Source organism: Lolium rigidum, chromosome 6, assembly GCF_022539505.1.
Source record: "Lolium rigidum isolate FL_2022 chromosome 6, APGP_CSIRO_Lrig_0.1, whole genome shotgun sequence".
NCBI classification, from domain to species: Eukaryota; Viridiplantae; Streptophyta; class Magnoliopsida; order Poales; family Poaceae; genus Lolium; species Lolium rigidum.
Window position 1 is genome coordinate 158,894,515 of NC_061513.1, and position 24,470 is coordinate 158,918,984.

The window sequence follows — 24,470 nt, forward strand, 5'->3', positions numbered from 1 at the left end:
CGTCAGATTTGTTGCGTAAAGGAAAGGTCCAAACATAGTGTGTGAAATCATCAAGAATAACAAGATAATACTTAAAACCAGAAACACTTTCGATTGGTGATGTCCAAAGATCACAATGAAGTAATTCAAAGGGAAAGGTACTAGAGGACTGAGAGGAGCTAAAGGGAAGACGAACATGTTTTCCTAATTGACATGACCGGCACATAGAAGAATTATGAGAATCTCTATTACAAGGGATGGAAAATTCACTAAGAAGTGTAGATAACACATTATTGTTGGGATGGCCGAGACGTTGATGCCGTAGAGCAAGAGAGGCCATCATAGACGTTGGAGGGGCAGCGGCCGGAGCACCATGAAGCGAGTATAAATCACCGGAGCTATTGAATCGAGCGATCTCGGTCTTGGTCCGGTAATCCTTCACAGACAAACCAAAGGGGTCAAATTCAACGGAAACAAGATTATCGGTGGTGAGTTGGCGAACGGAGATTAGATTTTTGATTAATGCAGGAGCTACAAGAACATCACGAAGAAGCAATGGTTTGATTGGGGATGGAATTTGGGCTTGACCGACGCAGTAAATAGGAATGCATGAGCCATCACCGAGAGTAATAGAGGGAAAAGGCGACGGTGTGCAAGAAGAGAGCAAGTTACTTGATGCAGACATATGACTAGAAGCACCAGTATCGAAAATCCAATCCGTACCTGAGTTTCCTTGTGCAGCAAAGTTGTTCATGGCTTGAATAAAGGCAGCTTGGTCCCAGCTCGGAGTCGAAGTAGAGGCCGGTGTAGACATGGGAGCTGGCGGGTATGGAGGCGTCGGCAGAAGGGCCGGCATTGGCGTATAGATAGAGCCACCATCATTGTACCGCGACATATTGGGCTGCGGCATGTAGGGGACCGAAGCAGCGCCATAGGGTGCATAAGGAGCAGCGTTGTAGGCGGGGGCGGCGTGGAACGCGGCCGTCGGCTGCCGTGGAGCCAGGGACGGGGCACCGGCATGAGGGCGGGCGCCAGGCTGCCAGCTGCCAGTGTAAGCCGGAGGAGCACCGTAGGGCGTCGGGGCGGACCAGGGCATGGGCCACGCCTGGACGAGTCCGGTCCACGGATCAGGAGAAGGACGCCATCCGAGGGGCGGCGTTGGTGCGGTTGGTGGTGCAGCGGTGGAGCCGAGGGCGGAGGAGGGGTAGGCGCCGTACGAAGCTGCGGCGGTTTAGGGTTGCGACCCCGGTAGTTGGGACTCGGACGCCAGCTCGATGGTTGAGGAGGAGCCATTGGTGGAGGTGGCTGTGTCGTCGGTGGCGCGGGCGGGCGAGGAGCAGCAGTGAAGAGCTGCGGACGGGAGTCCTTGGTAGTTTGAGCTCGGTCGGCCCACCGGAGCATCGAGCGAACCTCGGCGAACGAGGGGCGCGGGCGCATCATAGGGATGAAGGAGGCCTGTTTCTCAAACCGCTCGCTAAGACCGACGAGGAGGACGTTGATGAGCCGACGATCGTCGATCGGATCACCAAGTTCACGGAGTTCGTCCGCGATCGCCTTGAGGCGTTGACAGTAGACACCGACGGGTGAATCGCCTTGCACCGTGTTCCGAAGCTCGGTGTGGAGAATGTTGGCGCGAGCGTCGACGTTGTCCTGGAAGAGCTGACGAAGAGCTGTCCGAGAGATCGGCGGCGGAGGCACCATCACGGTGCACGAGATTGAAGATTTCCGTGGAGACGCGCATGTAAATCCATTGGACAATGGCGAGATCGTCCTTGACCCACTGGGAATCATGAGGTTGAGGGCGAGCGTCGGCAGCAACGTGAGATCGGAGATTGCATCGCCCGAGGTGGACGTCGAAGAGGTGACGCCAATGGTAGTAATTGTGAGCAGCGAGGTCTAGAGTTATGGGGATATAGGGGCTAATATCGGCGATAGTGTCGGTAAAGGAGATGGCGGTGGTGTTGGTAGGAGGGGGTTGGGCGGAGGTGGAAGTTTTTGCGCGGCGGCGGCGGCCATGGCGTCGCGCCACTCGAAGAAGCCCGGAGGGGCGGCGGCGGCGGGGTAGGGGCGTGGGAGCCATGCCCTAGAATCGAAACTAATCTGATACCATGTAGAATTGTATAGGATTGATAATTGATAATTGTATTGTGCCGGTTACAAGAGATATATATAGGGACTTAGGCACCGACCTAGTCCTATATCAAAACCAACTAGGACTCTTAACCTAATACAACTTATATTCTAACAATTCGGATGAATTATTGACGACTGTTCCTGGCTCCCTTCCGCACTAAGGTGGATTAGATCCATTTGTAATCTATCTAACTAGATGTCTAATATCGAAATTCCTTTCGTTTGGTTAACCACTATTTATTCACCTATTGCTAATACAGATAGAAAAGAAAGAAAAAGTTCAGCTCAACACAGCCACAACCACAATAATCGAGCCTTACAAGTTCTACAAAAGATATACACACTTACCTAATGACATGAGAACACAAGGAAATTGAGAAACAAAAACCGAAAATCGACTGAACGTCAGCGCATGCCTGTCACTTAGCCTGTTTTGTTAATTTTGCCTGTCACAAAGACTGTATAATGCTTTCAGTTTACAGTCTAGTTGTAATATATTGGGTATGTTGGGACGTTACTCATAAATTTTTCGCAGGGGATGGCTGGTGTGTGCTAAGCCATCCACGATGGCATTCTTGCACTTCATGAGATCGTGCACGAGGTTAGGAGTCGACATCAGAGGGGTGTCTTCTTAAAACTGGACTTCCAGAAAGCATACGACCGCTTGGACTGGTCCTTCCTCCGTCAGGTTCTTCAGAGGAGGGGCATGGACGACCGGATGATTGGTTGGGTTATGCTTATCGTGATGTCTGGCAGCACGGCCATTAACATTAATGGGGAAGTGGGTCCCTATTTTAGGCCGGCGTGTGGAGTGCGTCAGGGTGACCCCCTGTCCCCTATCCTCTTCAACGCTGCGGTGGACTCCCTGGCCGAGATCCTGGAGAGGGCTAGGATCTCGGGCCATATTACTGGGGTGGTGGGACACCTTATCCCTGGCGGAGGGGTGACTCACCTCCAGTATGCGGATGATACCATGATTATGTTTGAGGGCTCGGACTTAGACATCCAAAACACCAAGTTCCTACTCCTCTGTTTTGAGGCCATGTCGGGCCTCAAAATTAACTTTAATAAAAGTGAGGTTGTGGTCTTGGGGTACCCCCCCGGATATTCAGCAGCGGATCGCTGACAATCTCAATTGCAGGTTGTCATCTTTCCCTATGAACTACCTGGGAGTTCCTGTTAGGGATTCTAGGATCCTTATTAGGGATCTCGCCCCCTGTTGGGGAGAGTTAGAGCGAAGGCTGAACCATGGTGTGGGAGGTTCACCTCCAAGGGTACCAAGACGATTCTCATTGACTCTTTCATGTCTAGCCTTCCCATGTATATCATGGGTCTGTACATCCTTCCTGAAGGGGTACATACTGCCTTCGATAAAGAGCTCTCCCGCTTCTTTTGGCAAGACAGGACATGACGTCAGAAATACTACATGGTCAAATGGGCCGATGTGTGCGCCCCCAAGGACCTTGGGGGCATAGGGATTATGTCATCGCGCCACATGAACGTGGCCCTCATGTTGAAATGGGTGTGGAGGATCCTGTCGGACGACGGGGGCTTGTGGCTGAGGCTGATTAAGGCTAAATACCTACGGGGTCGGCCACTCCTTGCTTGTGACCGCCGGGAGGGATCTCAGTTTTGGAGAGCCCTCCAGGACATCAAGCATGAGATTAGAGCAGGACTCTCCCTCTCCATAGGCGATGGTAGAGGGACCATGTTCTGGCTCGACCCATGGCTTGGCGACCGCCCCCTGAATCATGACTTCCCGGACCTCTTCGCCATTTGCGCTAACCCCTCTATCCTTGTTGCCGACGTGGCGCAGGAGGGATGGGGTATTTTGTTCCGCCGTGGTCTAACCCAGGGGGAAGCCCTGAGTCTGGCCTCGCTGCGGGACCTCCTCCCGGACGTTCTGCCGGGAGGATTAGATTCGCCTTCGTGGCGCTTAACACCTTCTGGCTCGTTCTCAGTGCGGACGGCCTACAGGTCCATGTTTAGGGGGCCTCTGCTCCCCTGGACGGCCCCGCTTTTTAAGGCTCCTATCCCGCTTAAGACGAAGATTTTCCTTTGGCAGTTGCTGAGAGATCGCCTCCCCTCTAGGGTGGAGGTTCTGAAGAGGCACGGGCCGGGCGACGGGCTTTACCCATTGTGTGTTGTTCCGGAGACGACGACACACATCATGTTCTCTTGCCCCGCGGCACGCTTCCTTTGGAGCTTCTTGCAGGAGGCGCAGGGGCCTGAGTGGCAGGCCTCAGCCCTCGGGGAGTTCATCGAGGTCCGTGCGAACATCACTGGTAGGAGGAGGTGCCTCTTCTGGTTATTGTTCACGGCCTTGACCTGGACTCTGTGGACTGTGCGCAACAAGATGGTCATCGAGCGTATGTTACCTCGTCGCGCTTCTGACTCTGTCTACTCTTTCTTGGCTTTGTTGCAGCAGTGGTACCCGTTGTGTAGACAGCGGGACAGGGAGCGCTTGGACGGCATGTTGGAGGATCTTCGTGCGGCTGCCCGTCGCATATCTACACCGTCCAGCCTCTGAGTGCACCTCTTGTGTGGGGTGGTGTATCGTCTATCTCGTTTGTGTGGGCATGTTGTGCTGTTGCCCCAGCAGACTCTTGATGTGGGATGTGTGTTCTGTGTGTTGTATCTGAACTATGTATGGTTGTGGTTGCTTTATTTATAAAGCGGGGCGAAAGCCTGTTTCGAGGAGGTGTGTGCTAAGCTATTCCTATGTCAAAATGATGTTATTTCTTGCTAGAAATATCATTAGTCATCATCCCAATCAGGATATACTTATGTCTTGCAGTTCGATGCAGTCTTGGACATTCTTGCGCAGACTGGAGTTCAAGGAAAACAAGATTGAATTGGATAGAAACAAGCAAGACTTCTTTTTCCGAAAATAGCATTGAACATCCGGTATCTGGATCGGTCACTGCCGCTACCTGAAGGAAGCCTTGGTGATATAGCTCTCTACTACTTGGAGAAATATTTTCTTTTAGATCCACCTGGAAAAAAATTGACGATGGTAGTTCTACTTAATGTGTATTTATAATGATAATGATGATTAAGATGTTTGTGTTCAGTCTATTTTATCGAACTACGTAATACATGAAACCCTGTTGTATGTGTGAATGCTCTGGTTTAAGAGGCGGTGAGATAAGATATAATATCTCTTTTTTCAATCATTTTGACGACTAGACAAGTTTTCAAGTGCTCCAAAACAAATAGTACATTATGTATGCAGATATGATACGGTGTGACACTGTGGTACTGGTTTACTGGCTATGTTTGCTGCTGGTCGGGAAGAATGAACTATATTATTTTTTACATCGAACGGCCAGTTGAAATATTCTACAATTGCAAGTTGCAAAACATTAGATTCTATCACCAGAAAGAGGTTCTCCCATATTGGAATCCATATCTTGTTTTTGCAGAGAACAATATCACATTGCAGGTCCCATGCATGATTCCGAGTCGGTATTTGGAATATTTTCCCCCTTCTCCAACCTTTCAATTTATTATTCTGAACTGTGCACTGATCTTGAATCTAATCTACCCCATGTACGGTTCCTTTTTAGACAACTCAAAAGCAAGCGGAGAAAAAGTAACTAGTTTCTACTTTAACCTAGATCGACTCATGAGACACGTATTTCCGTACTAATTTTTTCATAAGTTTAAAGTTTGAGTACAGCTAGATCGACTCAATTGTGAATTCTGCGGACATTGATTTCATAATCAAAAGGTAGCCTTTTGGAGTAGATTTTTTTTTTTTCGTCAAACATTTTTTTATAATTTCTCGTGGCTAAGTCCTCAAACGGATGCCGAGAGAAGATAACCAGAAAGAGATTTCCCTTCTTGTATCCTACAAAAACTAAGAAGGGGTCTTCAACATGGAAAATTCTACAATCATATTTGGTAAACATGACGTATAGGTCTAGATGACAGCATTTGGCATTATGTGGAAGGTACATAGACCATGGTACGATTCCATGAAGACAACCTCTACAACTTTTCCCATTCCAAACATCTTGGTCGGGTATAAATTGTTCTAGTTTATCTTTCATTATGTGCAGTTAGAGAAGTGGTGAAGAGCATTCAACTTCTTTTTTTCAAAAAGGAGGCATGAGCCTCAGCTTCTGCATCGATTGATGCATACGGTCTTTTATTGCTTTATTTAAAAGTTGAAGTTTTACAAAAAAAATATACATCATGGTTCATGGGTCACATAGGAGTTGAAGAGCATTCAACTGAGGCAAATGTTTCGTCAAACAACAAACATCATCAGACGAATGGCGATATCAAATATATATGTATATGGATTAACTTTCTTTGTTTATGTACTATGAGACGGATAGTACAGAGATAGATTGATGTAAGTACAACTTAGTAACTATTTCCTGCTTATCTACATGCACGCATGATCGGATGTCGATCGATGCATGCTCCTGTTCACTTGCTTGTGGGCAGACGCGCGCATGATGGCGGGTAGGCCGACTTGCATAGCGCTGCTTCGTAGTCATTCATGTATGCCGCCTATATCTTCAGGTGCTTTAGCCTGACAGTAGAGCAAAAGCTTCCATATTAGCAGACAGCAGGCAGACAGCTAATTCTATATAAACTCCATAAATCTACCGCTTAGTAAGCCATGCGAGATAAAATCAGAATCAATTTGGGAGTGCTCTTGGAGAGGGGCTGCCTTTCCTCAGTACGACGTACCTGTCGGCCTCGAACCCGCCCATGGCGCCATCGGGGCACCTGTATGCCGGAAAGGGCACCCTGCCGGCCTCGATGCGTTTGACGTCCTCGACGAGCAGCTCGTAATAGCGCCTGGCCTCGTCGGCAGATTTGCCACCCACGGCGCGCGCAATGTTGTGCCACCGGTCCGGCGTCTCCTTGTCGTACACTGCCAGAGCCTGCTCGAACTGCTTGTTCTGCTTCGCCGTCCACTGCGGCCTCGACGAGTTCATCGACATCGAAGCCATCCAAATTTGAATTTGAAAGGCCTGTTCGATCGATCTCCTCAGTTCACTAACTGAAGTTCCTAGTGATCGATCGATGGGTTATAGCTATGTGTTTTAGGCTTGTGATTGTGAAGAGAAGAGTGTGGGAAGGGCTGGTACTTATAGGATGCCCGTAGGTGCTGGAAGTGGAACAAAGGCTAGCTGCAGGTTCTCTTGTGGGCTCAAAGACGGAGACATGGAGAATAAGGCATAAGTGAGCCAGAGCGTGGAGAGCCACAATGCTGCGAGTGTGCTGAAAGAACAGATACTGCTTCCGAGGGAAGTGGAGATCTCTCGACTTTTTATCTCTTGTCCTCCGGCTCCATCTACGACTACATAGCTAGATCTTGTCGATACGCAACTCCTACGCCGGCTCCTTGTTGACATGCATCCCAGCGATTTGCCACTGGCCTCAGGACACTGCTCATGTGTACAATCAGAGACCACACGCGAGCAGATATTCTGACGAATTATTGACCACTGTTCCTGGCTCCCTCTCTAAGGTGGATTAGATCGATTCGTAATCTATCTAACTAGATGTTGTCTAATTTCCTTTCGTTTGGTTAACCATTATTTATTCACCTATTGCTAATACAGATAGAAAAGAAAGAAAAAGTTCAGCTCAACACAGGGCCTTACAAGTTCTACAAAAAGATATACATTTACCTAATGACATGAGAACACAAGGAAATGGAGAAACAAAGACTGAAATCTAATGAACGTCAGCGTATATAGCCTGTCACTTGGCCTGTTTTCTTGATTTAGCCTGTCACAAAGCTGTATATATAATGCTTCCAGTTTACAGTCTAGCTTTAATATATTGGGTATGTTGGGACGGTACACATAAATTTTCGCAGGGGATGGCGGGTGTGTGCTAGGCTATTGCTATGTCAAGATGATGTTATTTCTTGCTAGAAATATCATTAGTCGTCATCCGAATCAGGATATATTTATGTCTTGCAGTTCGATGCAGTCTTGTTTTGCGGAGTCTGGAGTTCAAGGAAAGGAAGGTTGAATTCAAAAGAAACAAGCAAGGCCTTTTTTTTCAAAAATAGAATTGAACATCCGGTATCTGGATCGATCATTGCACGCAACCTGAAGGAAGCCATGGTGATTTAGCTCTCTACTACTTGGAGAAATATTTTCTTTTAGATCCACCTGGAGAACACTTGAAAATGATAGTTGTACTTAATTTGTATTTACAATGATGATTCGGATGTTTGTCTTCACAGTTTTTTTTCAAACTATGTAGTACATGAAACCCTGTTGTATGTGTGAATCCTCTGGTTTCAGAGGCGATGAGATGAGATATGATTTCTCTTTTTGATCCTTTTGACGACTAGACAAGTTTTCAAGTGCTCCACAATAAGTAACACATTATGTAATGAAGATATGATACGGGTGTGGCACGGTGGTACTGGTTTACTAGCTATGTTTGCTGCTTGTCGGGGAGGAATGGACTATATTATTTTTTACATCGAACGGTCACTTGAGATATTCTACAATTACAAGTTGCAAAATTTAGATTCTTTCACCAGAAAGAGGTTCCCCCGTATTAGAATCCATATCTTGTTTTTGCAGAGAACAATATCATATTGCAGGTCCCATGCATGATTCCGAGTCGGTATTTGGAATATTTTCCCCTTTTTCCAACCTTTCAGCTCATTATTCTGAACTGTGCACTGATCATGAATCTAATCTACCCCATGTACGTTCCCTTTTTGACTATTCAAAAGCAAGCAGAGAAAAAGTAACAAGTTCCTACTCCAACTTGTACATGACACAAGTATTGCCATACTAATTTTGTCATTAATTTAAAGTTTGAGTACCGCTAGATCAACTCAATTGTGAATTTTGCGGACATTGATTTCACCATCTCAAGGTAGCCTTTGGAGTTGAATTTTTTTCCTCATACATTTTTTTTTAATTTCTTATAAGCCTAGGTAATATATTCATTTTACCATTTCCAGGGGAATCTCCTCATGTATTTAATTTTGAAACAACCTTGAAGCATTACATGAACTAGAGGATTCCCCATGCGTTGCAACGGGAATATATTGTTTAAAAAAGGACTATGCAGTGGTCAAAGTAGAGGCATATGTGCGGGAAAGTGATGACTGCAATAACCACATAATTTTGATAGGATGATCTTTTGGCTGGCTTGTTATGCCAAGAACATGATATCTTGACGGTGACCGATCGCTCCTGCTTGTGTTGCTTGAAAATGGGCCTTAAACAAGGCAATATCAGCAACAAAGTGATGGGCCACTTCAGCAATATAGGCCACATGCTGTGCAATTTTCATGAGAAGGCCGGGCCGCGGCCTAGGATGGTCCCACTGACGAATGATTTCCTATGGTATATGATCCTATGAATCAAATGAGTTTGAAGGAAAAAATTCATAGGATTCCAATATTACACAAATCCTTTAAAAATCCTGTAAACAAATGAGCCCTAAAAGTTTCCAAGGGAATTTCTATCCAACTCAACCCTACCAAGCTAACAGGGCTTACATCCAAACATTTTTGGGCAGCAACTATCGAGGGACACAAGGAGTAGTGTTTTTGTTTGATTTACTTTTTTTTCAATGCAATGCTAGACACCAACAAAGAGAAATGCAAGATTTTTTTTCAGTCGAGCAATGTCAGAGGGGTGTGTTCCACTAACCTAGGGGATCAACGACATTGGCTATGCGGTATATGGTATTTTCTCACGGCAAGAGCGCCATGTTACTTTCAGACGTGGTGTATGGTTAAATATGTAACATTTTTGAATTTTCCGTATCTATTTTGTCACTCCACAGCAGCTTACGGGCAATTAGAAAGTATACGTATTGATTCTCTCTTGGTATGTATGTCGATTGATTCTTGCAGATTTGTCTGTAAATTACTGATGCGTTATTATGCTTTTCAAAGACGCTCGAGCAAAGACACGTGTATCTTCTGCGTTGCATACTTTGTCTATAAGTATGTGAACAAAATTAACTGGATGGTTGGTTAGCGCAAATGGCCATAGGAGCATATGAATATTTGTTAATTAAAGTGAATAATTTGCATAGACAATATATTTCTTCATTGATCAGAGATACATGCTAATAGTAATCTCCTGTGATGTACTTCTTCAGTTGTTTTACTTCTTGGTGCTGCTGGTCAACAATCGCTCTGACCACATCACCAACTGAGATCATGCCAACTACTTTCTCGTCAAAAACTGGTACATGTCGAATGTGCTCGTCTGAAGGAAATACAAAAAGAAATTGGTAATCAAGGAAATCGAATTTTGCTCGAGCTTGCACCTATGATAGGACCGGAGTGGTCAAATAATTCACCAAGTGAATGTTGTATTACCTGTCATTAGCTCCATTGCACGTAGAATATTGGTATTGCTGGTTACAGTTATTAGCTTGTCCTGTAACGCGGTAAAGAAAATTATGAGGACTAATGAAATGTGTGATGATATTCACTCTGTTAGAGTAACTTCTCTTTTTCATTTGTAAGTCCATTCACCTCTTCGGTCATGATATCTTCAACTCTTGTTTCCTCTGAAGGTCGCCCTGGTAAGAGGATTTTCCTAGCGAAATCTGCATTGTGTAGCAAGATTTTAAAGGTTGGTGCATGTAGTGCGGTTAAATGATATATTTTTCGCATGAGTTTGCAGATGCTGATTTGTGCTCACCTCGCTCAGTTACAATTCCTGCAAGCTGCTTCTCGTCCCCTGACTTGAGCACAACTAGAGCTCCAACATTCTGGGCTGTCATCTACAGATTAATCAAGCACGATACTTGGTCACTTAATTATATGCACTTGTCGAAGGAAGTTCAGCCATGTTGTAAATGTAAACTCTTACATGTTTGACGGCTTCATGCACCAAATGGCTGGTGCTGCACCAGTAGACCGCCCCAGCTTGAGCCTCCCCTTTCGCCTTGAGAATCTCTCGGACGGTGATGTTCTCCAGCCCCATGTGAGGTATGATCACAGCCGGAGATTCACTCTGTATACGCGAAATCAGGGTGGCCCAGGAGAAGATCCCCTTGTTCATGTGCTGCAGAACCGTGAGCCTCAGCTGCTTTCCGTGTAAGCCCAGCGCCTTGGCAATTCCTTGCATCTTGCAGTATCTGCCCGAACAACATGAGGAGTTACCAGCAATTAGTCAGAATTCGAGAACAGTTTCTGCTGAAATGATTCAGTAAACACCATACCTTAACAATTGTGGTTCTGCCTGAATAAGATTGCAGCTAGCAGCCTGCCCCTCTTGCTTCGCTGCTTCTGGCAGTACCTAGCTGGCCTGGAACGGGTCGCTGAAGATGATGTTTCCGTGTTTCTAGTTCAGGAATGGGGTACATAGCATTGTTGGCTCTTATCATAGAAACCGATCTCCTGGCTGGCACACAAGAACCGCTACTTACCTTAGTCATTTCGAGCGAAGCAAGGAATATCTCAGGTCACGCAATTCAGGTATTTCGTTTCCTTTCGAGACGCGCTAACGTTGCCTTGTTCATGTGTGCTTTCTGAGGTTGTAGCAGAATAGTAAGGCACAGCTTCAATCTTGACCCTGAGACGAAGTTTCACGGCAGATTCTCGAGAGGACTCCCGAAATTAAGGTATATGTATGTAGACGTGTAGTATCGGAGCGGGGCAGCAAAATAGAGCTCGGCTGCAACGGCCGGCAAGAAGAGACGGGCGAAAACAGACAAGGCGCTCTTCCTGCCGGCACGGTTCGGGGCTAGGTCACAACCGCTTCAACGCCTGCACGAATTCTCGAGCTTTCTGTCCACTACTTCCACCTTTCATGGCCGCATCGCTAATTCGCTCACCGCCTTGGCCGGGAGGGAAGGATGCCCCGCTCAAAGGAAGTGAGGAGGGCAGATGGGCTGCAGCTCATTAATCTCTTTAGATTTTTGTTTATTGGTTGAATGAATAAGTATATAGTTACATTAGATTAATAAATTATAAAAAAATTAAAATAAAAAAATGACTCACTATATGTGCCAAATAAAATATCCATGCATGTAAAATATAGTTGACCAAAGGAAAAATACGTATTAATGGAAAAATATTTATGTATGCTAAAATAAAATGTTTCTGTATGTGAAACAAAGGGTTCAAGCAACATTTAAAAAATGTTCAAAGGATAAAAAGTATTTTGTTTGGAGAACCTTTTTGTCCATGAATATTCATGCGTTTAATAAAAATATGTTTCTATAAATTCTTGAAAATATTCAGCACAAAACAAATGTGGTTAATAACTTCATTGCGCTATATTTTACTTTTTTTTCTTCATAAAGAAAATGTAAAGAATCCTAATTACATAGAACATTGAACAACAAGTAGTTACATGGAAATGTTTATAAAATGATATCAATGAATTGCTCCTTCCATCTATGTATATAGGAGACGACCCTGATTCATTGTCCATAATCTCCTTTCCTTATGCTGTAGAACCACGTCAAATCCTGCTGGTTGCTAAACCATGCACCAAAGCAGCAATGCACGCCATGCCTAATTTCCGGCCCTGTTCTCGATCTGATGAACAAAAAACACTTCGTGTAAAGTAACAGTATGTCCACGCGTACGCAATAGCAACAAAAGCTTCTCCAGCTTGCACGTATTCCTGGCCAAACAGTATTTGCTTCCCCACGTACGCAACTCTGGCTTCTAACCTTGGTGCCACCACAGAATCAAAGGAACAGCAGACATCCGAACAAAAGGAGAATGCGTTAGCTTTCGAAAGAGAAAAGGCGAAATAACGAAAAATACGATTAGCGAAGATAGTCTACGATAGAAGAAAGCAAGGCTTTGGCCTTTGGGAGTTCTGACTTCTGTGAAGTTTCCTTAGGCCATAAGCCGTACGTGAGATCTACATGGATTATGCCTGGGTTCTAAGACTACATTATGTCAGCTATCTTGTACAGTAGCATAAACGAAGCAATACATTGACATTTGGTGAGAGTCGTTGCGGTATACATCAGGCAGAGATCGATGACTAACTTCTAGTGCACCATGTGCAGGCGAAGAAAAAGGACGGCCAAGACATTTTACCTCTTGTTGGCTTGTGTTTTCCTGGATAAATATCAGATATTGAGATGTCTTTTCTATAAAAAGAGAGATTGATGACCAACTTTGGGTTCGAAACCGTTGAATTTCATACCGTTCCGGGCAAGTGATTCGATAGTTATCAGGGGGCTTAGTATTTGTAGAACCGTCAGACTTATGCTCAATACCCATGCAACTGAGGAGGGGGAAATTAGGAGAAAAATAGCACGACCACATGATTCAAAGCATGTGATCAAACGCAGCGAGCCTCCGACTGAAAATTGTTAGTACACAAAGCAGCATGACCACACTTCTTCAGCGATTGATTAGCAATGCAACAGCCTAATACAAGTTAAACAAACTTTGTTTATTTGTCTTATGCAACAAAACAATACATTGTATGTTACAAATGGCAAATTAGAAGGCTTTTTTCTGATAGTTTTTATTTTATAGTTTCTTCTTTCATAGTTATGCATTACTTACCTAATCGAAAAAAGTGCAACCAGGATTTCATATGTATATCTTCCTTCATTTGGTCTTGTTTATTTGTGAGGGTTGCACTTTTCGCCACATCATATTTACTTCTTTGGAAATGTGCAACTATCTGATGACAAAAGTGTGGAAAGGGTTACCTCCCCCCCCCCCACCCCCCTGTTTTCTCTAGTTACTAATAGGTTGCACTTTTTGCCACGCCGTAGTTGTTTGTTCTGTCTAGTTAGTTACTACCCCCACTGTTTTAAAATGTAAGGCGTCTAAGGATTAGTAAAAAAGTCAATGTTTTTAAAGTTTAACTAAGTTAATTTACAAAAATATGAACATTTTCAATGCTGAATCAATATCAGTAGATTCACCGCAAAGAATATTTTCTTAATGTGTTCATTCGATATTGTAGATATAAATATATTTTTCCTAAATATTTGGTCAAATTTGTAATATATTACTTTTTTTTTATTCTTAGACGCCTTACATTTTTGGAGGAAGGGAGTAATAGTTTGCACTTTTGCCACACCATGTTTATAGAAATGTACAGCTAGCTGTAAAAAGAAAAGTGCAACTAGGGTTCTATACATATTTATAGTTTCTATTTTCTGCAACACCATAGTTGAACTTCACTAAAAGAAAATGTGCAACTAACTTACCCATAAAGGTGCAACAAAGGGTTTATATATACATTTTTTTTGTATCTCTTTTGTCTGGATATTTATAGGTTGCACATTTAGCCATGTCATAATTACACTTGATTAAAAAGTGCAATTAGATTACCGAGAAAAGTGCAACGAATATTCCTTATGATTTTTTCTGGTTGTTTATATATGTTGCAATTTATCGCCGCACCACAATTTCAGGGTCTTTAGAATTATAGTAATTCTCAACGAGAAATGTTCAAGAAGATTTTTATATGTAAATAGGTCAGTAAGATATGGAAATTATAATCCTATGTTGCATGTTGGCATGGTTACGCGTAAGGTTGATGAAGGTGCTGTTAGATGTATATATCTGTCTTGTAGTTTCCCCATATGTTAGGGGGTTTTCTGCATATGTGCACCTGTACATGTACTATATATTGTGGCCTTTGGCCCCTGGTAATACAACAAGTATATTGCTCTAACATGGTATCAGAGCTTTAGGTTAGCTCCTCCTCCATCGCAGCCGCCGCCGCCGCCCGCCCCGGCATCTTGCCGCCGCCGCTGCCTTTTCCCGTCCGCCCTCTACCCGGTCGTCGCCCGACGCTGCCGACCGCATCTTCTTCTCCCCTGCACCCGTGCGCCTCCGTGCAGCCTCGTCGCCGGCCGTCTGCTCCGGCCACCGCCGCTCCGCCACCGGCCCCGCCTGCTCCGGCCACCGCCGCCGGCCCCGTCTGCCGATTCCGCTCGGGAATCCGCCAGCCCCGTCTGCTCCGGTCATAACCGCTCCGCGCGCCGGCCCCGCCTGCTCCGGCCTCCGCCGCTCCGCCGTCGGCCGCCGCTCCGCCGCCGGCCCTCACCTCCCCCGGCCGGTCCTCTCCCGCGGCCGACCAGTGCTGCCCCGCCTGCTTCGCCCGCCGCTGCTCTTCGTCGCTTCGAGTCTGATAACGCGTCGAGTTTCTCTCGCTCGATGACATAGGCATCCCAAATGGGCCTGCCAAATATAGTACCCGGGGTTTATTGAAAGCCCACTACCCGAGGAATAAGAAGATTCGGAAGCCCAGGATGTGTTAAAGGAAAAGATAGAGTTGTAATAGGAAGTGTTATTTGTAATCTGGCGGGATGAGTTAGAAACCGTCCCGGACTCTGTAACTTGTACAAAACGAAACCCTCGGCTCCACCTCCTATATAAAGGGGGAGTCGAGGGACGAAGAGATCATCGAATCATTGTCCGCAAACCCTAGTTTTCATATTCGTCGAGTACTTTTCGGCTGAAACCTTCGAGATCTACTTGCCCTCTACTTCTAACTAAACCCTAGCCTACAATCCATAGGCATTGATAAGTTAATCCCTTGTCACTCGATCTGATCTGTTTAAGAAAAAAAAAGCAAAAAAAAAAACATACTGTCGTCGACTATGTCTTCTTCCGCTGATCCCGCCTTATTTTTGGGCCTCCCCTCGGTACTTGGTATTTGCCCGCTGCCTCCGTGTCTGACGGCTACCATTCTTCGTCGCCGTTTGCAGCCTCTTCATGCGGCTCTGCCCGCGCTTCACCGACTCCGTCTACGTCGGCTTGCCGCTCTACATCGACTTTTGCGGCCTCTTCATGCGGCTCTGCCCGCGTTTCGCCGACTTCGTCTACGTCGGTCCGTCGCTCTACATCGACTTTTGCGGCCTCTTCCCGCGGTTATGGCCGCGCTTCGTCGACTCCGTCTGCGTCGTCCTGCCGCTCTACATCAACTTTCGCGGCCTGTTCACGTGGTTATGACCGCGCTTTGCCGACTCTGTCTTCATCGGCGTGTTGCTCTCCGTCGCCCCCTTTGGTGGCCTCTGTGCGTGCGGATGATAGCTCCTCGTCGGCACCTGATTGTACGTCGACCTCTTCAGTCGTGCCCCTCTCTGCGCATGAGATAGCGCAGCTTCACTGCCTGCTTGATGCTTGGGATTCCAGTTTACGTCAGCAGCCTCGCGGTCCGAGTCTCCGCCCTCGTCCTCATTGCACCTACTGTGGCAAGGTTGGCCACACTTCCTCCACCTCGCTGGACGCGGGATCCCGGTTTACGTCGGCAGTTCCGAGGATCGTCGGCAGGCTGGCTCTTCAGGATCTTCTGCAGTTGCACTCTCTGATCAGGACATTCTCAGGGGTCTTCGTGGTCTGCTCGCTACTCCAGACTCTTCCTCGCCGGGTGCTGCTGGCTCTGTGACTGACTCTTCTGGCACTGCGCGACCACCTCTTTCTACACAGTCAGGTATGTCCCCATGGTATCTGGATTCTGGAGCTTCCTTTCATATGACCTCTGAGTCTTCTATTCTATCTGCTCTTCGGTCTCTTATTTCTCCTGTCCGTGTTGTCACAGCTGATGGTACCTCTATTCCTGTCTCTAGTACAGGCACCCTTTCTACTCCCTCTTTCTCTGTCCCCGATGTTTCTCATGTTCCTCGCCTTCAGATGAACCTTTTCTCTGCTAGCCAGCTCACCGATTCTGGTTGTCGCGTCATTCTTGACGCTGAGTCTTGTGCGGTTCAGGATCATCGCACACAGGCCCTGGTTGGAGCTGGCCCTCGTAGCCGTCGGTCTCCGGGGCTTTGGGAGTTAGGGCGGCTTCGTGTTCCTTCCGCTGCCACTTCATCTGCCGGTTCTCCTCCGGTTGTTGCCTCTATCACCGGCTCCTTTCAGCGAGTGGCATCATCGTCTTGGTCACCTTTGTGACTCTCGTCTGTCGTCTTTGGTTCATCGTGGCCTTCTGGGGTCTGTCTCTGGAGATGGGTCGTTACACTGTCAGGGTTGTAGGTTAGGCAAACAGATTCAGCTTCCCTATCCTACTAGTGTGTCTGTCTCTCAGCGACCGTTCGATTTAGTCCATTCAGATGTTTGGGGTCCGGCTCCCTTCGCTTCGAAAGGGGGCCATCGATACTATATCTTATTCATTGATGATTATTCACGGTACTCCTGGGTGTTTTTCATGCGCTCTCGCAGTGAGGTCCTCTCTATTTATCAGCGTTTTGCGGCCATGGTCCGCACTCAGTATTTCTCACCCATTCGCGTGTTCCGTGCTGATTCTGCTGGTGAGTATATCTCTCAGCACCTTCGTGGTGTCCTTGCTGAGGAGGGCACCCTCGCTCAGTTTTCTTGTCCCGGAGCGCATGCTCAAAATGGCGTCGCCGAGCGTAAGCATCGTCATCTTCTTGAGACCACCCGTGCTATGATGATTGCCTCTTCTCTTCCGCCACATTTCGGGCTGAGGCTGTCGCTACGTCGGCCCACCTCATTAACATTCAGCCTTCCGCTGCTCTACGGGGTGGCATTCCTCTCGAGTGTCTCTCTCGGTGTTTCTCCGGACTACTCGACTCTCCGTTCATTTGGTTGCGTCCGCTATGTCCTTCGCCTCCTCGCGAACGCACCAAACTGACCGCTCAGTCTGTTGAGTGTGTTTTTCTCGGATACAGTGATGAGCATAAGGGCTATCGCTGTTGGGACCCCGTTGGTCGTCGGCTGCGCATCTCTCGTGACGTCACATTTGATGAGACACGTCCCTTCTATCCTGGCCCCACCTCGGGTACTTACCCGGTGGATGATATCTCTTTTCTTCTTTTTCCGGATGCACCCCCTGCTGTCCCTCCTCCCCTCCCTCCTACTTCGATGCGCCCCTTCGGCGCCATCCTCTCGTTCGTCTAGTCCACCTAGTACTCCTCGTTCTCCGGCTTCGGCTCCTTCCGATGCTGTCCCTTCTTCCTATTCTTCTGATGACTTGTCTTCTGCAGATGAGCTTCCCCATTCCCGGCCTGTTCGTCAGCGTCGTGCTCTGATACGTCTCAAACGTATCTATAATTTCTTATGTTTCATGCTACTTTTATGATGATACTCACATGTTTTATACACACTATATGTCATTATTATGCATTTTCCGGAACTAACCTATTGACGAGATGCCGAAGGGCCGGTTCTCTGTTTTCTGCTGTTTTTGGTTTCAGAAATCCTAGTAAGAAAATATTCTCGGAATCGGACGAAATCAACGCCCAGCATCTTAGAAATCCACGAAGCTTCCAGAACACCCGAGAGCCACCAGAGGAGGGCCACACGGGGCCCACACGTGTGGGCGGCGCGGCCAAGGAGCCAGGCGCGCCGCCCTACTGTGTGGTGGCCCCGTCAGCCTTCCGACTCCACCTCTTCGCCTATTTAAAGGTCCCTGACCTAAATCTTCGATATGGAAAAACCACGGTACGAGAAACCTTCCAGAGCCGCCGCCATCGCGAAGCCAAGATCTGGGGGACAGGGGTCTCTGTTCCGGCACGCCGCCGGGACGGGGAAGTGCCCCCGGAAGGCATCTCCATCGACACCACCACCATCTTCATCAACTCTGTTGTCTCCCATGAGGAGGGAGTAGTTCTCCATCGAGGCTAAGGGCTGTACCGGTAGCTATGTGGTTGATCTCTCTCCTATGTACTTCAATACAATGATCTCATGAGCTGCCTTACATGATTGAGATTCATATGAGTTCCGTATCACTATTCATCTATGTGTTACTCTAGTGATGTTATTAAAGTAGTCTATTCCTCCTCCATGGTGTAATGGTGACAGTGTGTGCATCATGTAGTACTTGGCGTAGGTTATGATTGTAATCTCTTGTAGATTATGAAGTTAATTATTGCTATGATAGTATTGATGTGATCTATTCCTCCTTCATAGTGTGATGGTGACGAGTGTGCATGCTATGTTAGTACTTGGTGTAATTGCAATGATCTATCATGCACTCTAAGGTTATTTAAATATGAACATCGAATGTTGTGGAGCTTGTTAACTCCGGTATTGAGGTGCTCTTGTAGCCCTACGCAATTAGTGGTGTTCATCATCCAACAAGAGAGTGTAGAGTGGTTTTATTATGTGATCAAAGTTGAGAGTGTCCACTAGTGAAAGTATGATCCCTAGGCCTTGTTTCCAAACATCGAATCTCCGTTTACTTACTGTTCTGCTGCATGTTTACTCGCTGCCATATTTTATTCAGATTGCTATTACCACTCATATACATTCATACCACTTGTATTTCACTATCTCTTTGTCGAACTAGTGCACCTATACATCTGACAAGTGTATTAGGTGTGTTGGGGACACAACAGACTTCTTGTATCGTGATTGCAGGGTTGCTTGAGAGGGATATCTTTGACCTCTTCCTCCCTGAGTTCGATAAACCTTGGGTGATCCACTTAAGGGAAACTTGCTGCTGTTCTACAAACCTCTGCTCTTGGAGGCCCAACACTGTCTACAAGAATAGAAGCACCCGTAGACATCATGCTCCAGTTTGTTACTCTCCTAGTCAGTATGGCCTCTCTGTCGTTTCCGAGCCGACTTCTATCGGGATGCCGAGCGTCATCCTGAATGACAGCTTGCCATGGCTGAGGAGATCGCTGCGCTTGAGCGCACTGGCACTTGGGATCTTATTTCTCCACCTTCTGGTGTTCGTCCCATCACGTGTAAGTGGGTCTATAAAATTAAGACTCGCTCTGATGGATCTCCTGAGCGCTATAAAGCGCGTCTTGTGGCTCGTGGTTTTCAGCAGGAGCACGGCCGTGACTATGATGAGACTTTTGCCCCTGTGGCTCATATGACTACTGTGCGTACCCTTCTTGCTGTTGCTTCGTTCGCCGCTGGTCCGTCTCCCGGCTTGATGTTCAGAATGCTTTTCTTAATGGCGAGTTGAGTGAGGAGGTTTACATGCAGCCTCCTCCTGGTTATTCTGTTCCCGATGGGATGGTTTGTCGTCTTCGACGTTCTCTCTATGGTCTCAAACAGGCCCCTCGTGCCTGGTTTGAGCGCTTCGCCTCTGTCGTCACTGCTGCTGGTTTCTCTCCTAGTCTTCATGATCCAGCACTTTTCGTTCACACTTCTCCTCGTGGACGTACTCTTCTTCTTCTCTATGTTGATGATATGATCATTACTGGTGATGATCCTGAGTATATTGCCTTCGTCAAGGCTCGTCTTCGTGATCAGTTTCTTATGACTGATCTTGGTCCTCTTCGCTATTTTCTTGGCATTGAGGGTTCTTCCACTTCTGATGGCTTTTCTATCTCTCAGGAAAAGTACATTCAGGATCTTCTTGCTCGTGCTGCTCTTGGGGATGAGCGCACAGTCGATACTCCTATGGAGCTTAATGTTAAGCTTCGTCCCTACCGATGGTGATCCTCTTCCCGATCCCACCCGTTATCGTCATCTTGTTGGGAGTCTTGTTTATCTTGCTGTCACTCGTCCCGATATTTCTTATCCTCGTTCATATTCGAGTCGGTTTGTCTCAGCTCCTACCACTGTTCACTATAGTCATCTCCTCCGTGTTCTTCGTTATCTTCGTGGCACGATCACTCGTCGCCTTTTCTTTCCCCGTTCCAGCTCTCTCCAGCTCCAGTGCTATTCGGATGCTACATGGGCGAGTGATCCTACGGATCGTCGTTCGCTTTCTGCTTACTGTGTGTTACTTGGTGGTTCGCTTGTTGCTTGGAAGACGAAGAAACAGGTCGCAGTTTCTCGTTCGAGTGTTGAGGCTGAGTTACGGACTATGGCTTTGTTGATTGCTGAGGTGACTTGGTTACGGTGGTTGCTTGCAGATTTTAGGGTCTCTGTTACGACACCCACTCCATTTTTGTCTGACAGTACAGGTGCTATCAGTATTGCACGTGATCCGATCAAGCATGAGCTAACCAAGCATATCGGTGTTGATGTTTTTTACACACGTGCACAGGTACAGGATGATGTTGTTGCGGTTCATTATGTGCTTACAGTTGGCGGATTTCTTTACGAAGGCACAGACTAGAGCGCAGCATGATTTCTGACTCTCCAAACTCAGTGTTGTGGATCCACCATGAGTTTACGGGGGGGTGTTAGATGTATATATCTGTCTATTGTAGTTTCTCCATATGTTAGGGGATTTTCTACCTATGTGCACCTGTACATGTACTATATATTGTGGCCTTTGGCTCCTGGTAATACAACAAGTATATTGCTCTAACAGGTGCATGTGTGTACTAGTCCAACATCACAAGCAAGTTCTCGTAATCTAGGAATTTCCGTTGCCCCAAAGTTAACACAAGACTTTCTGTAGTGTTTATACTGAACACACGTACTAATCTCGTTCATTCGCTCAAATGTCTATGCCTTCTTCCAAACGCTATGTACTAATGTACCTGCAAATTTCTCGAGTTACTATTTAACACGGAGTCAGCGCGCGGCGACCAACTTCAGCAACATCCCCATGCATGAATCCGTGATGTACTCGCTCAGCAAGTCAGCATGCGTATGAGGTTTTACACCGGCGACCGATCCGTTGACGAGGATGCACCTTCACGCATATAAAACCGACCCCGCCTGCACCAAAAGCGAACTGCATCTCCCTTGAGGTTGAATCATCGGGAGATGTTAAATCTCGTCAACTCGCCCGCCAGGGCCGCGGCAGCGACACTACTGCTGGCCCTGCTCTGCCTTTGCTCTGCCATCTCTTCCTCCTCCGACGCGGCCGGCGCCAGCGCCATGCCGGGCTCGGTCAGCAATCTCCTCACGGTGGACCAGTCCGGCAAAGGCGACCACAGGACGATCCAGGACGCGATCAACGCCGTCCCGGCGAACAGCTCCGCCGCCACCGTCATCCGGATCAGGCCCGGGGTTTACAGGCAAGTAACCGAAACTGACCACTAACTATATCTTCCGATACGGAGGTTGAAGACGAACAGTCGCGTGATCCATGTCCCTGTGCCCGTGATCGTCCGTTGCAGGGAGAAGATCGTGGTGAACAAGCCCCGCATAACACTGACCGGGGCCAGCGCCAGGGCGACCGTCATCACCTGGAACGAGCAGTGGCTCTCGGCCGACTCGCCGACCGTCTCCGTGGTGGCCTCCGATTTCGTCGCCAAGCGCCTGACGTTTCAGGTAAGAGGTTTCTCATTCGTCGTGCCTGCACATGAACGAACGCGCGCGCGTGCTGACAGACGGTTTGCTGTTTGATCTTCTCGGGGTTCAGAACACGTTTGGGGACAGCAAGGCGGCCGTCGCGGTGAGGGTCGCCGGCGACCGGGCGGCGTTCTACGGGTGCAGCTTCGTGTCGTTCCAGGACACGCTCCTCGACGACGCGGGCCGCCATTACTACCGCGGGTGCTACGTGGAAGGCGGCACCGACTTCATCTTCGGAAACGGGCAGGCGCTCTTCGACGTAAGTGCTCCATCAGTTACATGTAACTGACGCCAAACGTACTTAATTCTGGCCAAGGACGAGGAGTGACTGTAAGTACCAAAAGAGGTTAAGCTGCTACTGCTAACAAAAGTTCGCGTGCAGAAATGCCATCTGCACTCCACCTCGCGCTTCGGCGGCGCGTTCACGGCGCAGCATCGGTTGTCGGAGTCGGAGGAGACGGGGTACAGCTTCGTCGGCTGCAAGCTCACCGGCGTCGGGGTCGCCACGTCCATCCTGGGCCGGCCATGGGGCCCCTACTCCCGCGTCGTCTTCGCCCTCAGCTACATGTCCAGCGCGGTGAGCCCTCGAGGCTGGGACGACTGGGGCGAGAGCGACAGGCAGAGGTAACGAACTAGCAGCACCGCTCTGCGATGCCCCGTCGCACTACCAATTTCCTGCTAGATGTTTTGCTCGGCTGACGAGTTTTGTGTGCTGGGTTACTGCTACAGGACGGCGTTCTACGGGCAGTACCAATGCTACGGCGAAGGATCCAGGACTGATCGCAGGGTCGCGTGGTCTCGCAACCTCTCGCAGGCAGAAGCAGCACCGTTCATCACCAAGGCTTGGATTGGGGGACAACAATGGCTTCAGTAGAGAACAGTTGGTTGGTGTGGTGCTAGTTTATTTCTACTCTTCTCTAGAAGATGCTATACACAACCTCACGTTCACAATATATAAACGAATCGCTATTGGAAATGATTTTCTTCAGAAACAACATGCGCTTTATTGATCAATCAAATCACTTTATATTCCAACCTGGTTAGAACTACATTAGTATTCAAAAAGTTCTATAATGAAAATTGGCTCGGAAAAAACATCAGGGACGCGATTGGTAGGTTGCGGGACATTTGGGGCTCATGGAGACATGCGGGCAGAAACAGTCAAAAAACCAACTTCTGCACTTCGTTTGGTAGCCCATATCAGATTCCGAGAGCCAGAAAGCCCAAATTGATTGGTTATTTGTTGTCTCCGTTTTTTGCCGAGCAGAGCAAAATGTGGGATGTTTGTTAGCCATACTAGCTAAATGTGCAATCACTAAGATGTGGTCACCGTTTTCTGATTTTGGTGAGTTTACCTTCGAACGGTAGCATCACTACACATAGCGAACATAACTCAGTTCCATCACACAGTGATCACAACATAAAGCATCACAGCATAACACAAACATCACATCATGAGTAAGCTGATGATAGCATACTTAACTACAACGTTTAACCCCACTACACACCAGGGGAACATTCCCCTAACACAAAACAGAAACCTGTTTCAAATAACAACCATCAGCATTACCTAACCATACCGAGAAACCGTCTCCGGGTCGCACACGTGTGTGGCTCCGGGGCGATCGCATCTCCAGCAAAAGGACACACCACATCGGGCCTTCCTAGCCGTCATGGCGCCCTGGACGGTGAAGACGACGAGGGGAGGACGGCGCTCTCCTGGTTTCTTCTCTTCGCGCGGGGAGGCGGAGTAGTGGGAGAGCGCAGGATTTGGTGCTCAGGCCGGCGTGGTGGCGGTTTGCAACGATGGATGGGTGATCTTGGGCGGCGGTGCGCGGCGGCGCGAGCGGCGGATGGAGGAGGTCTAGGCCCTTGGGCCGATGGACTCCGGCTGATGCGCTCTGGCCATGGCCGACTATGCCTGCTCTGGCCGTCTTCTCCGCCGCAGCACCACTCGTCCTCGTGCGGGCTTGGCGGCCAGAGTCGCCTTCGATCTACCGGTTTCAGTGAGTAGGGCGGCTAGGATGGCCAGTTGCGTGAGGATCGGCCTAAATAAAGGCGGCGGTCCTAGGGTTCCTCTCGCGCCAAGACGAAGATCTACTTGATGCATGTCCTTCTTCATCTAGCAGGAGTGATGAGTTCCGAAAGGCTCCACCGGTGAATGGAACAGTGCATCTTTTTCCTGGAGTTTGCTGGATCGGGTGCTATTCGGTCGCGTGCATCCATATTTTTATTCCGACCGTTTGGTTCTGAAGGGAGCGGCGTGAAGCTCTGTTCTGTG

The 24,470-nt window shown here is 47.7% G+C and overlaps 3 protein-coding genes across 3 annotated transcripts; 1 reads left to right on the forward strand and 2 right to left on the reverse strand.

The window, feature by feature from the left end:
• Positions 1–6,405: 6,405 nt before the first annotated feature.
• On the reverse strand, positions 6,406–7,085 carry LOC124665895 (protein RADIALIS-like 3). Its single transcript, XM_047203251.1, has 2 exons — positions 6,820–7,085; positions 6,406–6,658 (listed from the first exon to the last, which is right to left on the reverse strand). Exons 1-2 carry the CDS (start codon positions 7,083–7,085, stop codon positions 6,637–6,639), a joined length of 288 nt encoding a protein of 95 aa, XP_047059207.1. The 3' UTR covers positions 6,406–6,636.
• A 3,032-nt stretch (positions 7,086–10,117) lies between these two features.
• Positions 10,118–11,417, reverse strand: LOC124658939 (CBS domain-containing protein CBSX3, mitochondrial-like). The gene is made up of 6 exons (XM_047196924.1): positions 11,302–11,417; positions 10,950–11,217; positions 10,779–10,860; positions 10,610–10,683; positions 10,451–10,511; positions 10,118–10,337 (listed from the first exon to the last, which is right to left on the reverse strand). Exons 2-6 carry the CDS (start codon positions 11,205–11,207, stop codon positions 10,195–10,197), a joined length of 618 nt encoding a protein of 205 aa, XP_047052880.1. The 5' UTR covers positions 11,208–11,217; positions 11,302–11,417; the 3' UTR covers positions 10,118–10,194.
• A 10,241-nt stretch (positions 11,418–21,658) lies between these two features.
• LOC124660564 (putative pectinesterase 11) lies at positions 21,659–22,817 on the forward strand. Its single transcript, XM_047198384.1, has 4 exons — positions 21,659–21,916; positions 22,019–22,168; positions 22,260–22,448; positions 22,572–22,817. Exons 1-4 carry the CDS (start codon positions 21,659–21,661, stop codon positions 22,815–22,817), a joined length of 843 nt encoding a protein of 280 aa, XP_047054340.1.
• Positions 22,818–24,470: the final 1,653 nt, after the last annotated feature.

Bases quoted from the DNA above. Each gene is read 5' to 3' on its own strand.
- LOC124658939 (XM_047196924.1), bottom strand. From the start codon at position 11,207: ATGCAAGGAATTGCCAAGGCGCTGGGCTTACACGGAAAGCAGCTGAGG. The intron at 10,684-10,778 runs GTGAGCACAAAT...TACACAATGCAG, and splicing joins AGGAATTGTAACTGAGCGAG to ATTTCGCTAGGAAAATCCTC. The intron at 10,512-10,609 runs GTGAATGGACTT...ACCGCGTTACAG, and splicing joins AAGATATCATGACCGAAGAG to GACAAGCTAATAACTGTAAC.
- LOC124660564 (XM_047198384.1), top strand. From the start codon at position 21,659: ATGTTAAATCTCGTCAACTCGCCCGCCAGGGCCGCGGCAGCGACACTA. The intron at 21,917-22,018 runs GTAACCGAAACT...CGTTGCAGGGAG, and splicing joins GGCCCGGGGTTTACAGGCAA to AAGATCGTGGTGAACAAGCC. The intron at 22,169-22,259 runs GTAAGAGGTTTC...CTCGGGGTTCAG, and splicing joins CCAAGCGCCTGACGTTTCAG to AACACGTTTGGGGACAGCAA.
- LOC124665895 (XM_047203251.1), bottom strand. From the start codon at position 7,085: ATGGCTTCGATGTCGATGAACTCGTCGAGGCCGCAGTGGACGGCGAAG. The intron at 6,659-6,819 runs GTACGTCGTACT...CTCTACTGTCAG, and splicing joins GGCGGGTTCGAGGCCGACAG to GCTAAAGCACCTGAAGATAT.